At 41.6% G+C, this 27894-nt stretch overlaps 1 protein-coding gene across 10 annotated transcripts in view; it reads left to right on the top strand.

The window, feature by feature from the left end:
* RFX3 (regulatory factor X3) overlaps positions 1 to 27894 on the top strand; it is a 252891-nt gene that overhangs the window by 98607 nt on the left and 126390 nt on the right. For 6 of the 10 annotated variants that reach the window (XM_089779225.1, XM_089779226.1, XM_089779227.1 and 3 more), the window contains exon 2: positions 24116 to 24240. In XM_089779225.1, coding sequence (XP_089635351.1) covers positions 24124 to 24240 — 117 coding nt within the window. In that variant the 5' untranslated portion in view covers positions 24116 to 24123. Of the gene's footprint in view, positions 1 to 4031; positions 4110 to 5067; positions 5110 to 19812; positions 20314 to 24115; positions 24241 to 27894 lie in introns of those variants that run through there. The other 4 variants (XM_075931646.2, XM_075931647.2, XM_075931653.2 and 1 more) reach the window with 3 other exon arrangements.

Raw genomic sequence — 27894 nt, forward strand, 5'->3', positions numbered from 1 at the left:
GGGGCTGCCGGGTTGGTCCCACAGCGCCGAGGAGCGGTGCTACTGGACCAACCCGGCAGCACCCCAGCTGCTCTACCCCAGGCGTCCCCAAGTCAGCTGCTGCTGAAACTGATCAGGGGCTGATTCCAGGAAGCCAGGGCAGAGCAGCTGTGGCTCTGGCTTCCTGGAGTCAGCTGCTGGTCAGTTTCAGCAGTGGCTGACTTGGGGACGCCTGGGGTAGAGCAGCTAGGGTGCTGCCAGGTTGGGTCCCGCAGCCCCGAGGGGAAGCGCTACGGACCAATCCGGAAGCACTTCAGCTGCTCTGCCCCCGGCTTCCCTGATTCAGCCGCTGGTCAGTTTTAGCAGTGGCTGAATTGGGGAAGCTGGGGGCAGAGCAGCTCCAGTGGTCCGGCTGCCCGGAGCACTTCCAGGTTCCTGATGGTGCTGGACCATTAGGAGTGCCGGACCATCAGATGCCAGACCATTGGAGTTTTACTGTACTACTAATTCACAGTGCTCCCCTTCAGCATGAAACAAAATACAGGACTATGTAGCACTTTAAAGACTAACAAGATGGTTTATTAGATGATGAGCTTTCGTGGGCCAGACCCACTTCCTCAGATCAAATAATGGAAGAAAATAGTCACAGCCATATATACCAAAGGATACAATTTAAAAAAATGAACACACATGAAAAGGACAAATCACATTACAGAACAGAAGGGGGATGTAGGGGGAGCGGGGAAGGACAGTGAATGCCAGTGAGTTAATGATATTAGAGGTGGGGAAGGGAAAATGTCTGTGACTTTCCCTTGCAACAAACCCCGCTGCCAGCTTTGTCCACATATTCACTCTGCTGACACCATTATTGGGCCTAACCAAGTGAGTTACAAGATCAAGAATACATATTCCTGCGCATCCAGAAATATAATCTATGCTATCATGTGCCGAAAGTGTCCATCTGCTATGTACATTGGACAAACGTCTCAGACCCTTCGCCAAAGAATCAATGCCCACAAAACAGACATTAGACAGGATCACAAAGAAAAAACAGTTGCTTGTCATTTCAACCAGAAAGGGCACAGTCTCAATGACCTGCTAACCTGCATCCTACTTCAGAAGACATTCAAATCTGCACTTGAAAGGGAATCCTCTGAACTGGCATTCTTGCTAAAATTCGACACTCTCCGCATGGGACTTAACAAAGACCCCAGCTATCTTACACATTACAAAGATAGCTTCCCCAATTATCACCTCTAATACTATTTACTCAGACATTTTCCCTTCCCCACCTCTAATATCATTAAGTCACCGGCATTCACCTTCCTTCCCCCCTCCCCCCCTACATTCCCCTTCTGTTCTGTAATGTGATTTGTCCTTTTCATGTGTGTTCATTTTTTTAAATTCTATCCTTTGGTATATATCGTTGTGACTATTTTCTTCCATTATTTTATCTGAGGAAGTGGGTCTGGCCCATGAAAGCTCATCATCTAATAAACCATCTTGTTAGTCTTTAAAGTGCTACATAGTCCTGTATTTTGTTTCAGCTACACCAGACTAACACGGCTACATCTCTATCCCCCTTCAGCATGGCATTGTCATTGAAGGTGTTTCTGAAATGCATGTCAGTAGTGTCAGCTTATCTTCTTCATCAGGGCATCTTGACCTATTCGTATCTCAACAACTGGCTTTCGAAGGGTCACTCCAGATCCAGGACACTGTCATGATGCTGCTACCCCATTCAGTCTTCCTGCTATATCAACCAGGATGTTTTCCTCCCAGTGTTCTGCTCTAAACCACAAAATACCAGTGAAGAGAGGTGGCAATACTTCCTGGACATCTGCCATGCTTTGGCATTTTACCTGGAGTGAATCAAGCCCTTTTGTAGGTCAATGCAGCTTTTCATCATGACAGCAAATGGGAATGAAGGACCCTCTGATGTCCTCTGAGGATCTCCAGTAGGATCATCTCCTGTATCTGGACCTGTTAAGAATTAGCACAGCTCCCACTGCTGCCTCTAGTAAAGATCCACTAGATGAGTGCAAGTGTTTTCAGCCATCTTCCTGGTGAATGTTCCCCTCCAGAACATTTTCAGAGCGACAATGTGGTCTTTGGATTACATGGTAATGGCACACTACACCATCACTCAGGAGGCCAGAGATGAGTCTGGGTTTGGCAGAGCTGTGTTGCCAGTTTCATGTCCGTGATTTCCTATCCATCTGTGTTTGTATTGCTTGGAAGTCGCATAATTTGGAACGGACATGAGCAAACACTCGAAGAAAAGACAGTTACCTTTTCCATTACTGGTGGTGTTTGAGATGTGTTTCTCATGTCCATTCCATGGCCCAGCCTCCTTCCACACTGTCAGATTTCTGACAAGAATGCACTGAGGATGGCGGGAGCTGGCAGGGTCCCTTATACCATGCCATAGGGACGCTACACTAGAGGGTGCCAGAGCTGGTCTCCTATGGATAACACTGAGAGAAAAACTTCCAGCACCAGTGCATGTGGCAAGCACACACACCTTCCATGGAATGGACATGAACAGTACATCTCAAAGAATAACCATTGTGGAAACAATAATTGTCTTTTCATCACACAAGCCTCACTTAAGTTCTTAACTAGGGTTAGTACAGACTATAGTGTCTTGAGGCTGACTCAGGTGCACGGGGTGAATTTTATTTGAATTGTACATCTAGACTGAGATTTTTAAAGGAGCTTTTAAAGAATTCTAACACTCACCTCCCACGAATTTCAGTAGGAGTTAGGAATCTAACTCCTCCATGTTCCTTTGAAAATACATGACCTAGTGTACAAAGTAACAAAACAAACAAACATGTACATACACGTACACATAAAGAGCTATATCCAGAGAAATTTGGTACAAGGATGATTATTGATAGTCTGCATGGAACTGCTCCCCAGGGAGCCAAAATTTGCTTGGTCTAAAATTAAAGAAAGAGAAACTGAGCAGTAATGAAGTACAGAAAACCTCTGAAATGCGACCGCTGCACTTATAACCATTTTTGTAAGTGTGGAAGGGGCCGAAACCCTCCGACTTACGTCCTCATCCCACATTTACGACAGTGCACAACGCCTATCGTAAATGAGGGTTCGAATTATGACACCCCCAACTTATGTTGCTTCCCCAGGAACCGAATGCGTCACAAGTTGGGGGCCGCCTGTACTCAGTTTGATCTAAAACTGTTGCTAGGATTCCGAGGGAAAATAAGTAGTAATTATTGGGACTAAAATCTCTGAACATAAGGAGTGGCTTTATTGCTTGAGGTCAAGATTCCCTTTTTCTGTAGAACTAACTCAAGCAAAGGATTCCTGAAAAGAGAATGAACAAGAGAAGTGGTATCGGGTGAAGGTGAAGAGAATTGCTATTATTGATTCCTGTTAAACTCCACTGGTTCCCGTAGGTGGGTTATTGTTAGGATATGTCTGCACATCAGTTAAACACCTATGGTTGGCTCAGGTCAACTGGCTTGGGTTTGTGGGGCTATAAAATTGCTCATGCATGTAGGGCCTCAGAGCCCAGTCTCTAGCCCAAGCTCAAATGTCTATACTGAAGGATTACAGTTCTGTGAACCTGAATTTGCCACCAGTATTTAATTTGTATGTAGATATACTTTCAGAGTCCTCAGTCCACTTATTGAACATTCTGTAGTAGAGCATTTAATGTGGCATGATAGAAAATGTATTTTGATCCAGGTTTATTGGTGTAAATACTTTCTGGTTTGGTATTACAAAAATATTAAATTTATATTTATTGCACTTGGCAATGTAAGCAGAGAGTCCGTATTCTGGACATCTCACATCTACAAATGATTTTTATATTAAATTAGGAAAATAATAACATACTGTGCTAGAAATCTGGATAGATATATCTAGGAAAAATTATTATAAACAAGTTTAAATCAGTACAGAATACTTTAAAATTAATGTGTTGTTTTATGTGTTAAAATCAAGACTACTAATCAAGCATAGATTTAGAATTTATATTTTCCACTGTTGGTTTATTTTAATTTTAAATTCCCTCTTCATAGAAACCAAAATGGTTAGTTCCAAGATGTGCTCTGAAATAAGAGACAAATTCCCTGCTGGATTGGCACAAGGGTCCACCTGTAAGTAATAAATTTTTGGATCGGGGCCCAGAATGGAAAGTATGTTAGCTCTTCCTCTCTGTATGGCCTTATCCATCTTTTGTCACACTCTTTACAAGTGCTGCTGTACTTGCATCCAAGGTAGCAAGTTGTACAGTACAGAATACATACTGAAAACTTTGCATGCTTTTATGTTGGTAGGCAATAAAGGGTTTTATAAGAGTGTATATTTATTTCACAGGTAAAAACAGGAAAATAAGTGACTTTTTAAAAGGCTTTTTCCATGCTTAGGAGGAATACATTTCATTTTAGCATATTATGCACTTATATATTAGATATCAGTTACGAGAAAATTATAAATACACACTTCTTAATTTGTTTTCAGGAATTTATGTATGCATTTGCTTTTCCTGGTGTTTTAGGAGGAAAATGTAATGATTTATCACACAAATAGAAGTAAATATGGTTGGTTATTTTATTGAGCAGTTAGGAGCAAGTAGAGGTAGCTTGAGCTGTTTTATTGCTATGTGATGTCTTATTTGTTGGGTTTTGTCATAGGGCTCAATATAGCCTGTGTATTTATCCATTTTATTACGTACAGATATCTGTGCAGATGCCTATAAATATAAGCATAAAAATTTGCATTTTATGAAAGATGGGAATACTGTTTAAAAACTGCGCATTTAACATCTACAGTAGATAATTTAACAATAATTTATAACACTTTATATTCTAAGAATATGAAACACCTCAGAAAAGGAAATATTACTGAATAGTAGTATGCAATTTTGTAGCGATCTTGGTCTCAGGATATTGGAGACAACAAAGTGGAAATCTTTCATTGGACTAACTTTTGAATGGTAATGGCCATTTTTTAAATGGAGTCAACTGTGCCTTTGATAGGTATTTTAAACTATTGTATGAATGTTTATAGCCATAATTTGTATCCTTTAAGTATCACATTTTATATTTGTTTTAGCATTTATCACTGACATTCTGAGAGGAAAAGTTTGACATGCAGGTTGGTGTTTCACAGTCCATGGAGCAACCAAGTCAATCTAATCACTGTGTACGGTAGGCCGAAGGCTGCAAAATGTTTATTGATTCAAAAGTAATTTATTGTACATTTTGCAAGTATGAGCTAAGTGTGTTTCATAGGTCTCCTTATTCTCTAACCAAATATAATATAATCACACTGTAATTTCCCATTTCTTGTTATAGTTGTCATAAGTACTTTTATGAATACACAAGGAAAAATAATTAAATTACAGGATAATCAATACTAGATATTAAATACATTAATATAATAAAGCCATAGGAACAAACAAAACTTGCTTTTATAGATTCTCCTCTTCATGATTAGCTTTCCTAGAAGGTACAAAATTTACATTGTGTTCTGTAATTTTCTTAAAGAATTTCCCATCTGGTCTGGGGAGCAACAGTCCTATGCAGAAATCACTCTGACTTGTATCTTCCTAAATATAAGTATTAACACAAATTCACTATCCCTTTGGGATGTTATAGGAAAATATAAAATTTGATTTTTAAATTAATTTATCTTAAGTTTTCTTCTTTGGGAAATTATAACTCTAATACATGTATTGTATAGATAATTTTGGATAGTTTAATTGGTGTCATTTCCAGGATTTCATGGAATTCTAATAATACATTTTACACATCAGCTCTGAGACTCAAGAGGCAGCCACAATGACGCTTGCATAAGTGAGGCAATTGTCCAGGTCTGTCACACTCACCAAACCCCTCGAAAATACTGATGCTTCGGTCTACTCCTGAAGCATTTCAGATAGCACAGGAATTGTTCAGGCCATGGTGCTGTTCTTGTCTCGAGGCAGAAGACATTGACATTGCAGGCTACATCCCCCATATTGTGTAGTCAAAGGGAAAATCAGCTGCAGTGTCACACCATTCACTGTTGCCTTGGCAACTACAGATTACAAGCACAGTTTGTCCCCTCGGGCTTTTAATACTCCGTGTGGAAAGGTGTATAACCCTGGTCCTTGTATTCAGAGACATCTGAGTTGGATACGTACTACTACAACTATAGCTGGAGCAGAAAGTCAAGATCCAAGCACTACAGAAGATCCCAACCATTGTAGTGGGTCTCTCAATGATAGCACCCAGCTCATTGGCCCTTCTGGACTCAAGAGTGAGTGGGAGCTGGTGTGTGCAGGGAGCCAGCTTTTAAACCGCTCCAACTCCATCTTGCTTTTTTTACTGAAGGCTGTGTCAAAATTTCACATGAATCATGACATCTAGAGCATATGACCTATGAGGAGAGGCTGAGGAAGTTGGGTCTGTTTAGTCTGCAGCAGCGAAGAGTGAGGGGGGGATTTGATAGCAGCCTTCAACTTCCTAAAGGGAGGTTCCAAAGAGGATGAAGAAAGTCTGTTCTCAGTAGTGACAGATGGCAGAACAAAGAGCAATGGTCTCAAGTTGAGGTGGGAGAGGTCCAGGTTGGATATTAGGAAAAACTTTCACTAGGAGAGTGGTGAAGCACTGGAATGGGTTACCTAGGGAAGTAGTGGAGTCTCCATCCCTAGAGGGCTACGTCTACACTGGCCGCCTATTACGAAATAGGCATGCTAATGTAGAACTTTGGAAAAGGAAAAGGATTTAAATATACCCCGCGGCATTTGCATTTTCATGGCCGCCGCTTTTTTCCGGCTTGGAGATAAGCCAGAGAAAAGCGTCCAGACTGGCGCGATCCTCCGGAATAAAGCCCTATTCCGGAGGATCTCTTATTCCTACTTGCTCCTCAGCGCTACTGGACCAACCGGGCAGCACCCCCGCTGTTCTGCCCCAGGTGTTCCCAAGTCAGCCGCTGCTGAAACTGACCAGCGGCTGACTACAGGAAGCCCGAGGCAGAGCTGCTCTGCCCCGGGCTTCCTGGAATCAGCCGCTGATCAGTTTCAACAGCGATCAGCCGCTGATCAGTTTCAACAGCGGCTGAATCTGGACATCTGGGACAGAGCAGCTGGGGCGCTGCCAGGTAGGTCCCCGCAGCGCCGCACGTCAGTGCTGTGGGACCAACCTGGCAGGCCCCCAACTGCTCTACCCCAGGCGTCGGCGAGAAAAGGCTGGTCTGCTGGGGGGGGGCACACTAGCTGTGCCTTCCTCCTCCCCCTCCCCCCCAGCAGACCAGGGAGACGCGGAGCGGCTTTTCTCGCCACAGAGGACACGGGCGGCGGGACCGCGGCGCATCTCGGTGGCTCTGCCGCCCGCATCCTCCACGGCGAGAAAAGCCTGGTCTGCTGGGGGGGACGCACTAGCTGCGCCCCTCCCCCCCCAGCAGACCAGGGAGACACGGGTGGCGGGACCGCTGAGACGCGCCGCGGTCCCACCGCCCGCGTCCTCCGCGTCTTTGCTCTGCATCTCCCTGGTCTGCTGGGGAGCACCCCCTCCCCCTCCAGCACACCAGGGAGACGCGGAGCAGCTTTTCTTGCCGCGGAGGATACGGGCGGCAGGACCGCGGTGCGTCTGGGCGGTCCCGCCACCCGCGTCCTCCATGGCAAGAAAAGCCCCGTTCGTAAGTAGGGATCCGACGTAAGTCAGATCCACGTAACCCGGGGACTGCCTGTACTATTACTCTTTGAGGTTTTGACTAGGATCTAAATCGAGAGATCGAAGACATTCAGAAAGGTGGTCCAGCTATTTGTGGGGGTGGCAGACAGACCAAATGGCCTGCCAGTGTTCTCACAATGCATTTAGTCAGGAATCACATCCTACATCCAGGAATGCCACATCCTGGTGGGAGTTCCCAAACCTCCTCCCCAAATCACTGCATACTCCACCAGGGCATAGGCTTCATCAGCAGTTTGCTTGGTGCAGGTCCCCAGTCAGGAAATCTTCAGAACAGCGATGGCATCTTCTGTGGATATTTTCATCTCATTCTGTGTGATTACTCAGAAGGTCAGAAACAATGTGGCCTTCGGAAGAATAGTGCTTCAATCACTAGACAACTCTGCTTCTGCCCCCTGAACTTGCACTTGTGAGTCACCTGATTGGATTAGATAAGAAAAAGCACTCAGAAGAAACAACAATTACTTGTCTTCTCATAACAGTTGTTCTTCAAGATGTGTTGTTTATGTCCTTTTTAATACCCACTTTCCTACCCCTCTGTCAGGGTAGCTGGCAAGAAAGAACCAGGGGTTGGTGGTTTGGCAGGGCTCTGTATTGGGTGCCATGAAGGCACGACTCCCCCATGCTGATCATATGGTTGCTGCTAGTGAAAAATCTTCTGTCTACTGTGCACGTGCACATACCTGTTCGGAATTGATATGAACAACACATCTCGAGGAACTGTAGTTACAAGAAGGTGAGTAGCTGGGGTTTTTTTTTACGAATACTTGGTAACCAATATCCTGCATTTCAGTTACAATGCTTGCTAGCTACTTTGAGAAATGGTTAGTCCTGACGTTGATTACTCAATAAATGTTTTATTTGTCCTCAAGTTTTTTTTTTTTTTTCACCCATGGGTAAGTTAGGTAGATCCTGAGCTGCAATCTAACTCCTTTGTGCCACTGTAACACAGGAGAAAAGCAAGCAGATAGCTCTTCCTAGCTGAGGATTTCCTTACTGTCATTTACAGTTAGGCTCCTTCACACCAATGTGGCGATGTAGAGGAGTCTGTTTAATGCTTTTGGAGAAATTCACTCAGAATGGGAACATGGCAATATTAACTAAATATAATAGGAACAACTATGCAATCATGCTGCTGCACTATCTGCTCTGTCTGAGGGGAAAGAGCCTGCCTCATACTTGCCTCCAAACAACCTAAAGCCCTATCCTTCTATGTTGGGTTTGCCACAGTACTCCGTGAGATGGACAGAGATTTTCTCACATGCATGCCCAGCTCTTCCCTCATACACAGATTTATGTCCTTGCCAGCTTCACCAGGGACTCAGACACGTGCCTGGGCTGCCTGGGAAATGATGCATGTCTCCCGCAGATTTCTTTCTTCCCTTTTTCTGGGGCAAGGCAAAAAAATTTGTGTGGGACATGAATATTCTCATAGGAGTATCTCATGTCATGAGAGACCATATAACCACCTAGAAAACACAGTGTCAGCAGCAGTCCTCAGATGTTTACAATCAGGTCTTGGCTGGCTATGTTAAGTTGGGATATACGTGTATAGCAAAGAAAATCCTGAAGCAGTGAGTTTCAGGACCCAGGTCAACTGAATCAGGCTCCTACTGTAGTGCTAAATGTGGCAGTGTAGATGCTCAGATTGGGTGAGGCTTACTGGTTCTTGTTGGAGCAGCTCCCCACTCTTCCCGGGCATGGGGATGCTCTAGCCCCGCAGGGGCTGCTGGAGCAGCCCCTTTTAGCTAAGATCAAGTGTAGCATTTTAATTAACACCCAAATGAATTTTTTTCTGTATTTCAAATGATCTTAACAAAACAAATAACACTCAGGCTTCATGATTCCTTGGTAGCTAAAACTCCCCAAATCTTGTGCTTAGCTAAGTTTGAAGAGAATTTAGGAGTCCTTCATATATAAGGTTCTTATTCACCAGGGGCAGATGAAAAATATTCTAATTCAGACAATCCCATATAGAATGGCCCTCTTCCAAAATGGGTGTCGTGTCTCTTGTTCTCAATAGGACTGAGGCCATAGATTGCTCTTAACAAAAATAACTGTTTATTAGAAATTAGTGGTGACCATTTTGAAAGGCTGATTCTGAGAGAGAGCAAACCACTGAGTCATTGACACCATTCCCTGCAACATATCACCTGCTGAAATACGCTGGGCTCAGCAGGGTCAAAAAGAGATATAGAATGGGGAGAGCACCCCCTACTGCGTCAGCCCCATTGGAAGGTTGCACTGTGTGGCAGGAGGCAGTGAGCTGAGGCACTGACTGAAACTAGGAGTGATGTCACTTCTAAAGTTAACTAATGAATTTGCATTGTGATGATTCTTTTTGGCAGGAACTGGAATGCTGATACAGACATTCCCTGGCTCAGCAGAAACTGTATAGTGTAGTGTTGCAGCTGCTGCTAACTTCTGCTGCTGGTCTTAGAGCTGTTGGCTCTGGAGCGGCATACTGTATCTGTTAGCTGGACAGCTGCCAAGTGCACTCTGATTAAAGAGAGGTGAATAGTGTGCAAGCTGATCTTGGTTTCTGCCTGAGGAAAATTTAATAAGCTTTAGGTTTGAATCTTAATTTAAGTAAAATAGACTTCAGTCACCTTGCAGCAAAAGAGATCATTCACGTGCTCATATAGTCCATTGGTTTGAAACATGGCAGGCTTCCTTTCCTTATCACGGTCATCAATAAATAAGCTGCAGTAATGGATGTAGCCAGTGTCTGTCAACAGAAGACTGAGGTTCTATAACCGCTCACCTTCGACCAGATTTGTTTGATTCACACTTCCCTTCCAACTTGTGACATCCCTGCCTGCTGGAACCAAGACCCAGACGAAGGGAAACATGAATGATGCAGTCTGATAGATCCCCCTAATTCATTCCAAATGGATTGTTTCCTATGGATATTTCCAATCAGGTATTAAGTGTCCCCTAAGACAGTGGTTTCTAAGCTTTTTACTGAGGTGACCCACCCAATTGCATTTTGTCTTTGTTTGCAACCCACCGAGGTTCAAATTAGGAGGAGGAGGGGCAGAGGTCCAAAATCATAGGTGTCCCAGAGTCCCCCTCATGGTTAGAATTTGGACCCCAAATGAGTCACAAGAAAAGATAATGCATTTGGTGGGTTGCTTTAGTAAAAAGTTTAGGAAACATTGCCCTAGCATGAGTCTTCCTGTGCAACACTGATAGGGAAAGTTTCTTGTGTTCAACTTAAATTTTTCTTTGCTGCAGGCCATCTTATTATTTCAGTGTGCTGATATCCTCTCCCTCCTTGGTCTTTATACTCATCAAGAACAATTATTTATCCCTCAGGTCATTGACTTGCTAAGTTTTGCATATACCAAGATCTTTCCTTGTCACTCTATCTTATCCAAGCCTGTTACTTTTCTTTAAATACCCTCCCATGTGTCAGCACTGTTTTGGTGCTGAGATTATCAGATTTCAGTGCAATACTATATAGCCAGGGAGAGGAAAATGATATAGTAGAAATAAGAGGCAGTAAATAAGTTCTTGACTAAGAAAGTTCCTCACTATTGGTGATACTCATCTCTGTGCATCCACCTACCCCCCTTTATTTTTCAGGATGTAAATAGTCTTCTGGCCTTCTTCAGGTACTCAATGTAATCAAATGTGTCGAGAGGAAATAGGATAATGCAGAGGGCTGCAGACTATTTGACAGTTACAGACAAACTATATATTGCTGTGAGAAGCCTTGAATGAGGACTAGTGTATACTAGTAGCACTATATTTGTGCAGCTGCATAAAAGCAACTGTGCTGCTGTAACACATCTGGTAAAGACGTACTATGCCAACAGGAGAGAACTCCACAAAAGGCAGAAGCTCTGTCAGTTGGAGAGTGTCTCCTGCAGAGGACAGTGCTTAGGTCGCTGTAACTTGCATCACTCAGGGAAGTGGCTTTTTCATACCCCTGAATAGTGTAGACCTGCCCTTTTTCTGTGCAGGAGAATTGTATGGCAGGGATGCTGGGTTTCTGAAGTGGAGAACCAGATTAGTTTATTGAGCTCTGTCAGAAGGGACTTAGGTTTGGGTTATTTCCCTTTTATCTTTCTAGTCAAAGTCATGTGAATTGTTCCTGATTTGCCATTCTCATCTCAACGCTACCTTTGCATGCATTGGGATGTGATGAATACATGGCCACAGGAACAGTTGAACCTCTCTAGTCTGGTGCCCTGAGGATCTGACCAGAGAATTTGCTGGGAGGTCAATGTTGCCTAGCAGCATTACTAACACTTCAACTGCTTACTGGGCTCTTAGATGACATTTAGTGGTAAATTAGAGCTAAATAGCAGGGCAGAACACTAAGATACAGGACTAGTGGCTATAAACAAACTTTATGGAACTGTGGAAAACTTGGCCACACCCATGATATATAATTAGAATCATGCCAGACCACGGATGTTACCTGACCAGAGAATGCCAGATTAGGGAGGTTCAACCTAAACTAGAACTGAAAAGCTTCCATATCCTATTACCAACCTCCTAACTGTCCTTTTCCTGCAAAATATATTTGCAGCATGAAATGAAGTATTAAAATGTTCAGTAACTTATTTTTTCAGAAAAAATTAATCCAAGATGGAAGGTCTGATTTTTGTGACCAACTGCTGCATTATGATGTAATTCAGTCCCACAGAGCAGCAACATTTGACAACACATTGTGTTGTATTTATCTTGGAGGGTGTCTACATCTAAGTCTATGTCTACACTGCACTTTCATCCATAAAACTTTTGTCAGTTGGGTGTGAAAAACATTGACTGGTAGAAATTTGACAAAAAATGTCCATATGGGCAGTGCTCTGTCAGTGGGAAACACTCTCTCACTCACAAAGCTATTGCCCCTCATTGGGGTTCGTTTTAAGTTTTCTGGTGGGAGAGCTCTCTGCTGATGACAGAGTGCCTACGCTGTATTGGCACAACTGTGCCTCTGTCAGGTGCGCAGTGTAGACATTGCATAAAAGATTATGAAAAGAAAAAGTTTACAAGATTTTGGTGAGCTACCATGAGTAGAAAGCTTCTGTGTTATCTTGTAACTTTGACACCTTATCAGTGTTTCCTTTTATCACTACAAGTAAGAATTGTGGATAATAGTGGTTTGGGAGATTTGTTTAACTGCAGCAATCTCTAGGGTCAGGAACCAACTTCTTGTTCCATGTTTTATAGAGCTTAGCATAGTGGGCTCCTAGTCCATGACTAGGGCTCCTAAGTGCTACAGTTACAAATGATAAAAATAGCAAGTTTCAGCTCTTCACACTCATGAATGACCATTCTCCTTTTAATTGGATTTGTGTTTTGTGATAGCTGCAGAAAAGAATTATAACTGCTGACTCTTACTGTTTGGTAGTGGATAATATAATACTTATTTTAAGTGGCACCTAAACTTTCCAAATTGCTTTAACCTGCTTCTAGTAACATAGAGAGTAAAATGGAATGTAATACTCTGCATTATTCCAAATGCCAATATGCTGTAAGTGATCCATATTAATACCTTGTGAAGCATAATGTGTTGAGTTGATGTTGCTAGACCAGAGAGCCCTGGGGCAGAGGTAAGAACTAGGACCACCATAACTTAAAGCAAGGTAAGGGTTTGATTGTGCCAGGAAAATGGGATGTGCCTGGATGGGATTGCTTCTCAGAAAGCCATACAGAAAAGAGGCAGAGTTACCAGGCAGGTGAAAGGGGCTTGTGGGGGTGTTCCCCCAAGCCTCTGTGCCCCCAAGCGCCCTTTAGGAGAGTGCAGTGAGGGCCTGAAGCTTCCTTCCCCCTCTCCCCCCCCCCCCCCCGATTTGTACAGGAGCATTGCTGGCTGTTCTCCTTCATCAGGTAGCGAGGGCAAAGTGCACAGTTTGCTGTATTCTTCACTCTGGCTGGGGGAGTTCAGGAGCCAGTGAATGTGGACCTGCCCCAGCCAGGGGGCCGTACATCAGTCCCCTGGTTGTGCCCGCTGGAGCTGCAGCATCTATAGAGAGACCCTTCTGACCTGACTCAAGCTGTGCAGTGAGAGAGGTCTGGGGTTGTCCTCTCTCTCTGGGGCAGCCTGCATACTGAATCCCTCATGTTCAGCTCCACCCTACAGCAATGATTTCAATTAAGCATGTAAATTTTCATTTTATTTTCCAAAAACAAAAATTGAGGTAAGAACCAAAGCAATTCCAGGTAAATCTTCTAGTACAAAATAAAGATTAACACAGATATCTGTTGAACAGTTTAGGAGCTTGCATATCAAAAGAATATATCACAAAGCTAAAGGAGCCTGAATTGGTTAGAAATTAGAGCAGTCTATCTGGTGGTGAAATGCTTGTGGACTATCTGCTATCTTCATCGTGATTGAGAATGACAGCTAAGTTTTATTTAAACTATTGTAGTGTATAAGATCGTGGTGTCCAACATGCTTTCCGCTAGCCATATGTGACTATTTGGTTGAGTATGCCTAGTTCTCTTATAGTAGTAGCCACTATAGTGGCTATTGCTTCAGAAGTGGTTGGACATCATGGGTATAAGAGTACCCCACTTTTCTGAAGAAGCCATTGTAACGCCACAGTCTGGCCCAGTCCCCCTCTGTATGGATGCCAGCTGCCACTTTGTGGTATGAGTGGATCTAACCCGTTTTTCATATGCTTCTAAGCAAACTGGGTCTGTACAGAGCCTGGTCACTGTTCTTAGTGGTGGATCTGTAAGGCACACTTATAGGCTCTCAGACCTCTTGTCTGAACCTTTCCTGGGACATGAAATACTGTTGTCCTGCCATCTCCAGAGCCTGGAACCAGTGCCTTAGAACTTCCAGACATCCCTACTTGCTTACAAAGCCTACCTCAGAGTTCCATGTAGGCTCTTGTCACTTGGGTATTCTAGTTTAATAGGGGACAAATGTGGTAGGTAAGCTTAGAGAAACAGACTTAGCACAGGAATTTCTTAATGAGAGCTTAAAAGCACTGGAGCTACAGATCTATGCAAACTTACTCCAACCCTGGGACAAACTCACAGAAGGGGAGAGATCACACTGAAGGATGTGAGGGAGGAATGCAAGTTGACTTGTCAGTATTTCAGGGTAGACAGAGTCCCTCCTGCTCTCTTTCTTTCTAGCCACTTCTTGCATGTGGCAGTGGGTGACCCCCTTAATTAAAAAGTATGCAGTAATAAAGTTGATCTCTTTTTGCCATGTGCCTAGGCTGAAAAACTCCAGGCTCTTATGTGACCCATATTTCATTGTAGAGAACCCCATTTTCCATGGTGTTGGCTCAGCTTTTAAGAGGCAATTAAAGGTGTTGGCCCTAGATTGCTATGCGACATATTCTCAGTCATTCAGCTCTTTCAAGCATCTTACCGAGGCTGAGCAACTATCTGTAGTTTTTCGATGAAGACATACTTGTTATGTCGATAGACAACCTGGCAAGGTTAAATATAATTTTGATGTTCTAATATAGTGCTGGGCAACCTGCGGCCTGTGCCCTCCCTATCTGCCCCTCAACATCAGCTGTTTGTGGCTGTTCAAGCTCTATGGGGGAAGAGGAGGAGCGGGGATGGAGCGCAAATCAGATGATTCGTAGTGCTCTGAAAGTTCTGGGAGAGATTGGGAGGAGTAGGTGGTGTGAGGTTCCTGGGCTTTGGTGTCCATATCTCAGAAATATCCAGCTGCCTACTCCTGTCTATTTGTTATCACTAAGATGGGGACAAACAGTCCAGGACTAAATTGCTCCAAACTAGTTCCCTTAAAATAAAATTTTAAAAAAGTGTAAAACTTTCTTCTTTTCTCACACAGATTAGTTTATTGAAGTTGTCTTCTACCTTAGAAAATAGATTAACTGATTCCATAGGCTGAAGAGATCATTGTGATATTCTAGTCTGACTTCCTGCATAACACAAGCTATACAACTTCCCCATAATAATTTCTAGATTATAGAAATAGGTGTAATCAGCCCACCAAATGGAAATGCAGATCGTAAGAGCTCTTACGTGAAATTATTTGGTTTATTTAGATTATTACAAAAGATAAAAAGAATCAATAGTATTTATTAAGATTGGTTCACATTTGTAGTATTGCTAAAGAATTGCTATTAATTCCTTTGTTGATTCTTAGATTTCTACGACTTTTACTTTGTCGTATAAGTCATTGTGTGGACTGAAATTCTTAATGAGTGTATTGATTATTCACTACTAAGAGTAGGCAAGGTCTAAGATTAGGTTTTCATTCTGACCATTAAAAGTTTATCATTTTTTCATGTGATTAGAAGATTTAGTTTACTTTGATCTCAGATAAGTTTTATTTACTCTTCTATGGGAGAAAAAAGAAATTTGCTGCTGCACTTGAAAGTAAATTACAGGCTTTTAGTTTCAGCATTGCATTAGAACTTGGTATGTTATTTTATGTAGACAATAACACATATGTAATGGAACAAAACTTTGTACACTCTAGTATTTAGAAAATTAAATTATTTCGGGATGAAGGAGCCCAATAAAAATGAATAGTTACTATTAAGCTGACACATTTCTACAATACCATTTGATAGATAGATGATAAGGTCAAGCTCTTAAAGCATTCAGTCTGGTATGTAAAGTGTTGAAAACAGAAGGATCCCTACTGAGACAGTGAGTGTATTAAATTATCTTTAGGAAGATTAACAAGCAACATTAGAATACACAAAATTTGACGTAAAACATGTATCTTTAACATAGTTGTTTTGCCTTACTTTTGCCTATTAGGCTGAAGATATGCTAATGTTGTCACATGCAGCAGCTGGGTTCCGCAATATTCTTTTCCTTCTCCTAGGGGTTAATTAGCCTTCTTTCAAAATGTGGCCTATTTAGCTGTAAATTCACATGATTCAGCCAGTACTGCCAGTACAAAGCAGAACTGTTAACAGGCGGGTGTGTCCTACTGCTTAATTAGCCAGAATAAAAAGGTCCTTTGTCAGACAAGCATCTGTTGCTTGTGATACACCTGACAGTCCCATTAGGCAAAGATGACTAGACCGAAGTTGGACAAAGTCTTGCCTGCAACAAGATATACAGTCCATTTACAAATGTGCAGTATCACTGAAAACTCCAAGGGTTTATTTAGTTTATCAGAATGGATTAGTGTAACTGATAAACAAATAGAATTCGAAGAAACTGGAAAAGAACTATATTAATTAGTCTGTTTCAGCAAAAACAAGGAATTGTCCTGTGGCACCTTAAAAAGCTAACCAGTTTATTTGGGCATAAGCTTTTGTGGGTGGGAGCCGAGCCAAATTTCCTCTGATACAGCCCATGAAAGCTTATGTCTAAATCAATGTGTTAGAGTTTAAGGTGCCATGGGACTCCTCTTTAAACTAACTAGATTACTCCTGGACATGGCACTAGCAACAACTGCTAGTGAACATGGACACCATGAATGCTGGATGGAAAGTACAGTATTTATCATGTTTAAAGAAAAACCTGTGATGTGTGAACAAATCATATTAAAGAATTGTTGTCATGGTGTGAATTTAGACATTGTAGAAATAGAGGAGACAAATCAAAATACTTCTGAATAGATCTGAATTAAGGTGTTACATTTAAATTATCTGCCCAAGGAAAGAAAATTGGCAGCTTACATTAATACAGATTGAACTTCTCTAGTCTGGCACCCTCAGGACCTGTCTGGTGCCAAACCAGAGAATTTGCTGAATCTTGGGAGGTCAATATTGTCTAGCAGCATTAACATTGTCACTGCTTACTGGGCTATTAGAAGATATGTAGTAGTAAATTAGAACTAAATAACAACACAGAACACACAGCCAGGACTGATGGCTATAAACAAACTTAATCAGACAGCAGGAAATTTTGCCACACCCATGATAAGTGGACATCCAACTAACTAAAATCATACCGGACTGTGGATGTTGCCAGACCAGAGTGTGATGGACTCGAGAGGTCCAACCTGTATTCCTCAAACATGGTTTATTGTTCCAATTATTTTACTGTTAAATCACCCTATAGAACTAATCAATTGAAGTGCCTCTGGCAATATATAAGTTAGGACGTATTGTAGTTCCATGGGGGGAGAAGGGAGACACTGAGAGAGAGCAAGTTACATCCTTAAATGAAGGGAGAGTTTATTTTTAATCTTTTGATTTACTAGATTCTTAAATTTGCAGACCAAAGTCCTTTTCTATGAGTGCATCTGCAATTAGGCATTTTTCTCCTGAAAAAATCCACACACCTAAGCAACGTAATTAAACTGATGTAACATCAGTGTAGATAGAAAAATTCTCTTAGGTAGGTGGGTTACCTATGCTGACAGGAGAACTGCTTGTGTCTACATAGAAGTGGTGCAGTGCTGCTGAAGCATAGACATCCCCAAAGAGCTAGGCAAGGTGCTGTACTTAGGGGCTGTAACAGATTATCTGTGAATCAGGCACAGTGGGGGAGATGCATAACCCATTTACCAGTTAATTGTAAAAACTTAAACAACAAATAGTCTAGTGGCACCTTAAAGACTAACGAAGCATGTAGATGGTATCATGAGCTTGCGTGGGCAAAACCCACTTCTTCAGATGACTGGAGTATTAGCAGTCCAGAGCCAAGAATAAATAAGGGGTGGGGGAGTCAATTAATTGCAGTTACTAGTATTATAAGCAGCACCTAAAGTTACTTTTTTGAAGTTAGAAAAAAAATATTTGTATTCAGTTGTACAATTTGCATTTGAAACTAGTTTGTATAATCAGTTTCCCTGTGTTCCCTATATAGTCAGCAGTTTTCCCTTTTGTTTTTCAAGTAGAAACAGAAAACAAGAAAATGTTTTTTAAACTAAGAGTATTGATTTGACTGTAAACTTCAGAAGTTGACACCTAAAAGCTAGATAATTTGAAAAAATAAGTTAAAGGTAATTTGAAGGTCCTATTGTCCCTTATCAGCTTGACTAGTTGATCTTAGTGAACACTGTTGATTTATTTGTGTTTATTTAATTTAATAAATTGTCTTAATGCCTTACTTCGAATTGTTACTTTATCTGATCTCATTGTGCTGGTTCAGAAGAGTGGAAGTGCAGTACGTAGCAGAACAGATAATTTACTTGGGCTATGTCTATATGTCCCGGAAAAACTCTGCCATGTACAAGGAATGCGTCTGCTTTTCCAAAATGTTTGTCAGAAGAGCAGATGTGCTTTCTCAGCATCCCTGTAAACTTCATTTTACGAGGAAGAAGGGATGTTCCGAAAAAGGGTTTTTTCTGACATTTGGCCCAATGTAGACCAGCCAAATGTCAGAAAAGCCTCTTCCAAAAAAAAGCGGAAAAAGCTATGCAAATTGCAGTTTGCAATTTGCATAGCTTTTTCCGGAAGAGCAGTGTAGTGTAGACATCACCTAGGTGGCACTCTTTGCTGAGTCACTAAAGAAGAAACACCCAACATCATTTTAAGGATCATTTTGGTATTAGAATATTTGTTTTCAGACAAGTTGTAAAATAGAGGACTTCTCCATGTGTGGATATTATCAATTATATACAACTTTTTGTATCAATAGTGGTGGTAGTCTGTGTGCTTTCTCCAAATTCCCATTATATCTGCTTACCTAAATTCCATTCTAAATTTAAGATATATAGTTCTAAGCAGGTTGACTTATTATTTAATAAAATAATGTGTTTGATTCAGATGTGAAAAATAATCCATTATGAAGCCCTTATGAGGTGAGGTAGAAAAGTAAACACCTCAAACTGGTTTGGGAGAAGAAAATTATATAAAGCATAATTTAAGTCCTATGTTCCAACCAGAAAAGAGGTGATTCCTGGATACAAAACAAAGAAACAAAGTTTTTATTAAGTGGTGTGCACACATTAATTAGATCTGAATGTTCTACGTCTCTTTGTCCTCTGTTCCTCTCACAGCAACACTGGGTTGCAAAACTAGTCTTCCCATTATGATGCTTTTTATAATTTTTGCAATAATATTTCCTACATTTCTTTGTTTGGTATTAATATTTACCAGATTTTGTAGTTGAGAGGTATGTCATACAAAATTGTAAACCTGTAAAAATCCCACTTTTTAAAAAGTTGAATGTCACATGAGAAGATTGCTGTCACTTGAAGATGACCATTCATCCCAGAAAATGTATAAGCGATAGAAATTTTGTAGAAAAGCAAGAAGGGATTGAGATCTGTATGAAATGTATTAGTTTCATGTTGGAATAAAGGTTTCCTGGTATGCTGTTTCTTTTTCACCTAGTGTAATGAGCTAGAAGGTGGTTTATATGGCATCAGTATCTATGAAGGGGTTGATTCACCACTAGTGCTTCCTTATGACCAGGTATTGCTTAGTAGTGCTCTCCCTATCCAGTACCTCCTGTTGATGGTGGACATGGCCTTCTGTCTAGGTCATTTTAAAGTCTCTCCTCTTCTAGGGCAATTAATGAAGAGAAAATGGAGGAATTAACACAAATGAATCATCCTTAATTGGGTTAAATCTCTTCTTTCAGACATCACTCATCTGTCTGTGGCCTTAAACTGAATTGACATGTCATAGAAGCGAATGGTTCTTTCTCCAGGAGAGTTAGCATCTGGCCCTCCCTTCAGGAAAGGACTTTTGGGCTGCAGGCATCTGGGAAGTTCCTGGTTTCAGTTTGCCTTCTCTCCAGGAGCTGAGTATTGAAGGTCAGCTCTGTTCCTTGGTCTGCCGTCATCTGACACTAGTGTATCACTCTTAAACTGTTCCCTCCAATCCTAACATCTCTCATGGTGAATTGGGGTGGAAATAACCTGAGCCCACGTTACTTCTTTAGAGAAGTGCTAGATGTTTGCTTCCAGAGGCGAGTCTGTCTATTCTTGGCCCTTTAGCTATACTGAGTAGTGTTGGATTACACAACTGACTCATTAGATTTAAAGTAACCTTCCTTTCTCCTTCATAGAATTGTCTCTTCAGCACACAGTAGGCCAGGGCTACTCAACGTGCGGCCCATGGGCCACATGCAGTCCATGACCTGTTTGTTTGCGGTGTTGTTTGGGTTTATGCAGGGCTCAACACGTGGCTCACAGGTGGTATCCTTTGAACATGGCCTCCACTGGGAACACGCTTAATATTGGCATCAAGTATCAGAAGGGTAGGCGTGTTAGTCTGAATCTGCAAAAGCTGCGAGGAGTCCTGTGGCACCTTATAGACTAACTGAAGTGTAGGAGCCTAAGCTTTCGTGGGCAAAGACCCACTTCGTCAGATGCATGTAGTGGACAACTTGTAGTGCTAGTCAAGCGGAGACCAGCTGTGTCCTGATAGACAAATGTGGACCATGGCATGGGGATCCCCATCACATCCCCATGCCATGGTCCACATTTGTCTATCAGGACACAGTTGGTCTCCGCTTGACTAGCACTACAAGTTGTCCACTACATGCATCTGACGAAGTGGGTCTTTGCCCACGAAAGCCTTATGCTCCTACACTTCAGTTAGTCTATAAGGTGCCACAGGACTCCTCGCCGCTTTAATAATGGTGAGTCAATATCATAGAGTCATAGAATACTAGGACTGGAAGGGACCTCGAGAGATCATTGAGTCCAGTCCCCTGCTCTCATGGCAGGACCAAATACTGTCTAGACCATCCCTGATAGACATTTATCTAACCTACTCTTAAATATCTCCAGAGATGGAGATTCCACAACCTCCCTGGGCAATTTATTCCAGTGTTTGACTACCCTGACAGTTTACTTAATGTCCAACCTAAACCTCTCTTGCTGCAGTTTAAGCCCATTGCTTCTTGTTCTATCCCCAGAGGCCAAGATGAACAAGTTTTCTCCCCCCTCCTTATGACACTCTTTTAGAGATCTGAAAACTGCTATCATGTCCCCCCTCAATCTTCTCTTTTCTAAACTAAACAAACCCAATTCCTTCAGTCTTCCCTCACAGGTCATGTTCTTTAGATCTTTAATCATTCTCATTGCTCTTCTCTGGACCCTCTCCAATTTCTCCACCTCTTTCTTGAAAATGGTCTTCTGTTGATATGCGTTTTAGTAGTTGAATTTCTGGACTGTCATTGCTCGTTAAAAGTGTTGTGGATATCGAGAAAATACTGCATTTTATTAATATCACAGAACTGACTTAAATGAGGCCTGTGTGTTGTATAGTCTTTGTATTCATGCCTGTCAGTGTGAAAGAAGCTATTTGCATATATATTTGCGTGTACATGCAATCAATCACACTTAAGTTGCAGCCCTCAGCATGTGCTGTGAATATCATTGGTGGCCCCTGGCGCTTCTAAAGTTGAGTAGCCCTGGTGTAGTCAATTAGTGGTAGTAATACCCAAATAACATCTGAATTCTTCAATCTTTATTGAGACAGAGAAATACTTACATGAGTAATCTCCATTTTGGAGGAATGTAATTTAAAAAATTCTAAACCATTCCAGTTGTACTGGTTTTGCCTTCCCTTGTTTGTTGAAGGGGAGACTTCATGTTCATATGCTATTGTGCAGGCAAAGGAAAACTGAGGTTGGAGGTCCATTGCAACTTTCTCTAGAACATTTGGTCATGGCAAGTCACTGTCTATGTCATGCAAAATAATACAACTTCAGGTAGCTCTGGTGTTTGATGGTATATACACAGATCTTATAGTCTGAATTTGTGAAGGAATATTTTATTAATAAATGATAATAGTATTCCTTTTCACAGTCAGAGTACTTTACCTATAGAGTTTATGGCCAGAGAGGACTGTTAGATATTCTAGTCCAGGGGCAGACAATAATTTTTGATTGGGGGACATTCAGAAATTTTTGAAGTGGCCCTGAGTTTCCCTGGAAGGGGTGGGGCCTCAGGAAGAAGGGGAGGGGACAGGATGCTTGCATCCTTCCCCACCTGCAGACCCTGATTGAACCACCAAGAGAACCACCAGCTGTTCTGAACAGCTGGCAGTTCCCTCTAGGCACCCGTGCCCCTGGTGGTGGGAGGAGACTTTGCGCATTCTCCCCTGTCCCCAGGCTCTGATTGGCCTGAGGGTGGGGGAGCTGAGCTGCAGGACTTCCATGGGCCAGATCAACCTGCTTGGCAGGCCGGATCCAGCCTGCGGAGGCCCTTTTTCCCACCCCTGTTCTAGTCTGACCTTTTGTATATCACAGGCCATTATATTTCACTCAGTTATCCTGTATTGAGCTCAGTAACTTGTGTTTCGACTCAAGCATGTCTTTCAGAGAGACATCTAGTTTGGATTTGAAGATGTCAAGACATGGAGAATCTACCATTTGCCTTTGCAGTTTGTTCCAGTGGTTAATTACAGTCACTATTGAAATAAATAAATGTGTCTTGTTTCTGTTTGAATGTTTCTACCTTCAGCTTCTAGTCATTGGCTATTATGACTCCCATTTCTCCACTACATTAAAGATTCCTTTGGTATCTATTTTTTTCTTTCTTTCTTTTCAATTAAGACTATAAAATAAGAGAGATGCTTGGGGCTTAAGTAAGAGTAGAAGACAACCCTAAATAGATGAGTATGTCAGTGTTTGAGCTTGCATTCTTGGCAGGGAGGGGAATTATTTTCACATGGTAAATCTTCAGAACTATAGTGCAAAGAAAAAATGGTTTCTGGTATTACATATTGTACACAATTATCTTTTTCAATATACTTTATGAAGGAGAAAGGAAGGTTGCTTTAAATCTAATGTGTCAGTACATTCTGAAAACTGACTATATGAGAGAGACTGTAATTTAGAAATACCTTTTTATAGAAATGACTTAGTTCTCTAGAATTAAGGACAGTTGGCATGAAATGTTTTTGAAGTAACCTGTTCAATGTAGTGGTTACTGGAGATGTTAGAAGAAGGCACATTTAATGCTGGCTAAATAAAGATGAAATATTTACAAGTGCAGTTGCTTAGCTTACTTATATTCACTGTATAGATAGCTTCAAGTATCCAGATTTAACTGTGATGTAAAGATATAGGGGTTGATTCTCCTCACAAATGAGTTTTACCATGGAGTCCTTTCCAGTGATTTTCATGGAGTTGCAGCTAATTTATCCTCTGACAAGTGGAGAAGAATCAGATTAATTTTTGTACAAGTTCTTTATTTCATACCAGTAAAAGGGGTTTAAAAGCACTTTGCTACTGGAATACCATGCACTATTACAAAGCAAAATGGTAGGTAAACTAGGAAAAATTACGCTGTATTGGCATTTAAAGCTTGAAATACTCTGTTTTCAGTTTTTGTTCGGTGCAGCAAGCCATAAGTAGAGAGCAATAACCTGTATAGTATTACATACAGATTTTCTTATATTTTAGGATACAGCAGCACTTAAAATAGAGGAAAAAAATAAATGTGCACATAGCCATGTGATGGCAGTAGGAAAAATCTTTTAGCTAATCCCAGATTGGAATTTGGGCAAATGTTAGTCTTTTAAGATTTATGTAGGGATAAGTGACATCAAGCAAAAAAAGTACATGCGGTAAACTCGATTTTACATTTTAATTTTATTCAGAGACCACGATGCAGACGTCCGAGACTGTGTCGGACACAGGTTCAACAGTGACTTTACAGACATCTGTGGCTGGTCAGGCAGCGGTGCCCACACAGGTAGTACAGCAAGTGCCAGTGCAGCAACAGGTAGGTGACTGGTAGTCTTGGAAAAAACATGGAAAGTAAAGTCATAGCTGTGCATTTCTTTAGATGTAGTGGACTGAATTTGTATAGATCTGCTAAAAGGACTCTTCTGCCTGCTTTAATCCATTTTATATTGCTAAAGCCAAAAGAGCTACATAAAAAGACACTTTGCTAGGATTTACTCATTGAATAAGATCATCAGGACATTTATCAGAGGCATTAAATCACCCGAAATATATATGTGGCAGTAATAATAGATAATATAATAATGCAGGTAACATAATTTAGGATTATTCTGAATTATTAAATATTCACATTTATTTGAAAGGTTAATAAGAAAAATATTCCTAATATTAATAGCCAGATTCTTTTCCCTGTTTGTTTTGCCTCCTTGAATCATGTAAAATAAATGCAAAATGAGAATTACTTTGCACTTCTATTCTATCCTTCCTAAAGATTCTTTCACAACTCCTATAATGAGTACTGGGAAAAGACCATAAGCAATTCAGCAGAATGTTTTTCTTGTTAAGAAGTTTTATTCTAAACACTGATGACATCCTTGGCTTGAAAGTCCCACCTTAGAATTCATTTCAGCAGCAGAGCCTGTGTAAGATCGACAGTGTAAATTGAACTGATTTGGGGGAATAGGTAATTCGATGCAAAAGTTATGTCCTATATTTAAAATAGTGTCCACGCTTTTTTCATACATGTAAATAAATCAGAATTTAGTCATGAGTGTTTTGGGAAGTGTGACATTGATGTTATCTTGCTCTGAAAACTGGCTTTAAATAATTATAGAGTCATAGACATTAGAAATGGAAAAGACCTTTTAGATCATGTAGTCTGTTTTCTTGCCAAAGTAGTCTTATTCCTAATAGTAAACAGTTGCTAATATTTTGTCCAATTTAATGTTAAAATCCCAGGTGACATTGGTGACATGCTTTGTGCTTTTCATTGTTGATCAGTTTCTCTTGGTAGTCAGAATTAACTTTTAATTTTATCCCATTACTTTTGTGTATATTTCTATGTATACTATGGAATAATTCTGTTTCCATATTTCCATGTAAGATATTAATTAATCTTAAGCACGCCGCTAACGTTGGGCACATGCTTTAAAATCATCTCTATTCAGCAAAGCACATAAATCCCTTGCCTAATAGGATGTCATTGTGTACTTACCTGCTTTGCTACATAGGAAGGTCCTATGCATTAAAGTTAAGATTGTAACAAAGTGCTTTTGCTGAGTATGGGCCTTCGTGTTAAGATCTTTCATTATCTTTGGACTGTTTGCTTTTTTTGTCTCCTTCTTTCTTTTAGCTTTTGTTTAGCTAATGTATAATATGTATTTAGTTCTTCTAATTTTTCCTCATAAATTAATTCCTTTACCTCTATCATCAGTTGTGTAGATCACTTGTTTGCTTTTTTATACTGATTCCATTTTTTTCTATCAATAGGGTGCTAAGAACAGAATAAAATAAACTAAGTCAGGTTGCAGTGTCCTCTTACCTATCAGCTCTGATGTGATGCCTTAGTGCAGTGATGGGCATCCTGTGGCCCAAGGACCGTATATGGACCACCAGGATTCTGTGTGCAGCCCAGAAAACATTTTGTTTGCCATTACTCATGCACATGGTTGCCAGATGCCACTGGTTTCCATCTGTTATTTTTTTCATACCAGTATTACTAAAGTGACATGCATTTAAAACGGGCATGTGAAGTGAGATGTGTGCTGACTGCACACAACATAGACCGTGAGAGCTGTGCGCTCCCTTTGCATCCAATCAAGGCACTGCTGTGGTTCAATTGACATACCCCACAAATTCTAAGTACACAAGAGCAGTTAGCAAAACTACCCTGTCCTAGGAGACTATCTTGGTTACGATAGTCTTGCGACCTATTGAGATGGAGGGCCGTTCATGGGGTACATTCGCTGGCCTAGGTTCCTATCACTGCCTTAGTGTATGCAGGCATCTGAAAGTCATATTTTTGCAGCCATGTAGCAATACGCGAGTTTGTATATTTTGCAGGCCACTATCAACTTTAGTTCTTTTCACAATTATCCCTGTGAGTGCTTCACTTTAGGTGTACGTATGCACCTCAAATAAGAGATTGTTGGTAGCAATATCTGAATGGTCCATGCTACCTATGTTCTGTACACCTTCTTGCTCTGATCTGAGTCTCTTGTCTGATCAACAGCTTTGACTTGTCTAGAGCATATCTTCATCACTCCAGCTCTAGTGGGTAGGAATCATGGGGTATTTCCAGAGAATAGCTCAGAGGTCTCAAAAAGATGAGCCATAAGCCTCCTGATGGAGAAGCTTTGAAGAAGAGGGGATAAATTGTGTTAAATATCTGTTAGGAAGGAGACATTGCATCCTTCTGTGGGTATAGTTGAGGCTCCTGTGCTGAGCTTCCTGCACTGACTAAAAAGACTTTAAGTGCTCCCTTTTCTGAAAAATCCTTTGGAATGTAGATTCATCTGATTCTAATTGTGGAATATAGCATAAAGGCTCCATCATCACAAAGAGTTGGGTATTGGCATCAGCTCCTCTGCTTCCTGTCTCTTCACTAGGGCACAAACACATGAGGTGTTCTGTTCATGTCCTTATGCCATCTTTGGTACCAGGGTAGACTAAGCTCTCCTATGTCTTGCCTTCCTAATTCTAAGCAGATTCCAGTTTCTGAGGGATCTCCTACTATTCAAGGAGCCTGATTTTCCCCCTGCTGATAGATACTGAAGGAAATGATGTGGACCTGGGCAGTGGGTGAAGGAAGGGCTGGGGGGTGCAAGCCTCTAGCCCCACCTCCAGCCCTGCCTCTTCTGCTGGGGCTCTGCCCTCCCCGGGAGCCAAACCACCCCCCTCAACGCTATTCTGGAGGTTGCCAAAGAGATCTGGCAAACTCCAGCTTCTGCACCTCCAACTAGTAAGAAGGCCAAAAAGAAATACTTTGTACCCCCGAAGGGCATGGAATTTCTTTTCACTCACCCCCAGCCCAACTCCTTAGTAGTCGATGCGGCCCACCAGAGATGAAAGACACCCCAATACAGACATATCTCTACTGATCGAGAGTCTAAGAGACTAGACATACTGGGGAGAAAATTATATACATCTGCCACACTTATGCTGAGAATGACTAACTACTCGGCACATCTTTCCAACCATGTATTGAACACTTTCTTGCAACTCACACCACTGATGGACCATTTGCCGGAATCAAAAAGGCCGATACTAAAGTCCGTGGTGCAGGAGGGCTATACCTCTGCAAGAACAGCCCTGCAAATGGCTATCGATGTGGCAGACACAGCAGCCCGCTCCACGGCCACTGCAGTAGTTATGTGCCGAGCATCCTACCTGCAGGCAGCTGCGGTCCCAAAAGACTTCTAAAGTAAATTTGAGGACCTACCCTTTGATAGAGACAGACTATTTTCCGAAAAGACGGACACTGTGCTGCATTCATCAAAAGATTTATGCACGACCCTTGGCACGTTGGGCATGTATGCGCCCCCGTACAGAAAGCACCGGTACGTATCCTTCCAACACCAATATGACTATCCTTATGTACGGCAACAGTGGCAGCAGTGTCAACAGCACCGACAGTGAAACTTTGAACAGCAGCACCCATGCCAGAGACCACAAAGGCGCCGAAACTTCAGCA

The sequence above is a fragment of the Pelodiscus sinensis genome, chromosome 6, assembly GCF_052426305.1.
Source record: "Pelodiscus sinensis isolate ZL-2025 chromosome 6, ASM5242630v1, whole genome shotgun sequence".
In the NCBI taxonomy this organism is placed as follows: Eukaryota; Metazoa; Chordata; order Testudines; family Trionychidae; genus Pelodiscus; species Pelodiscus sinensis.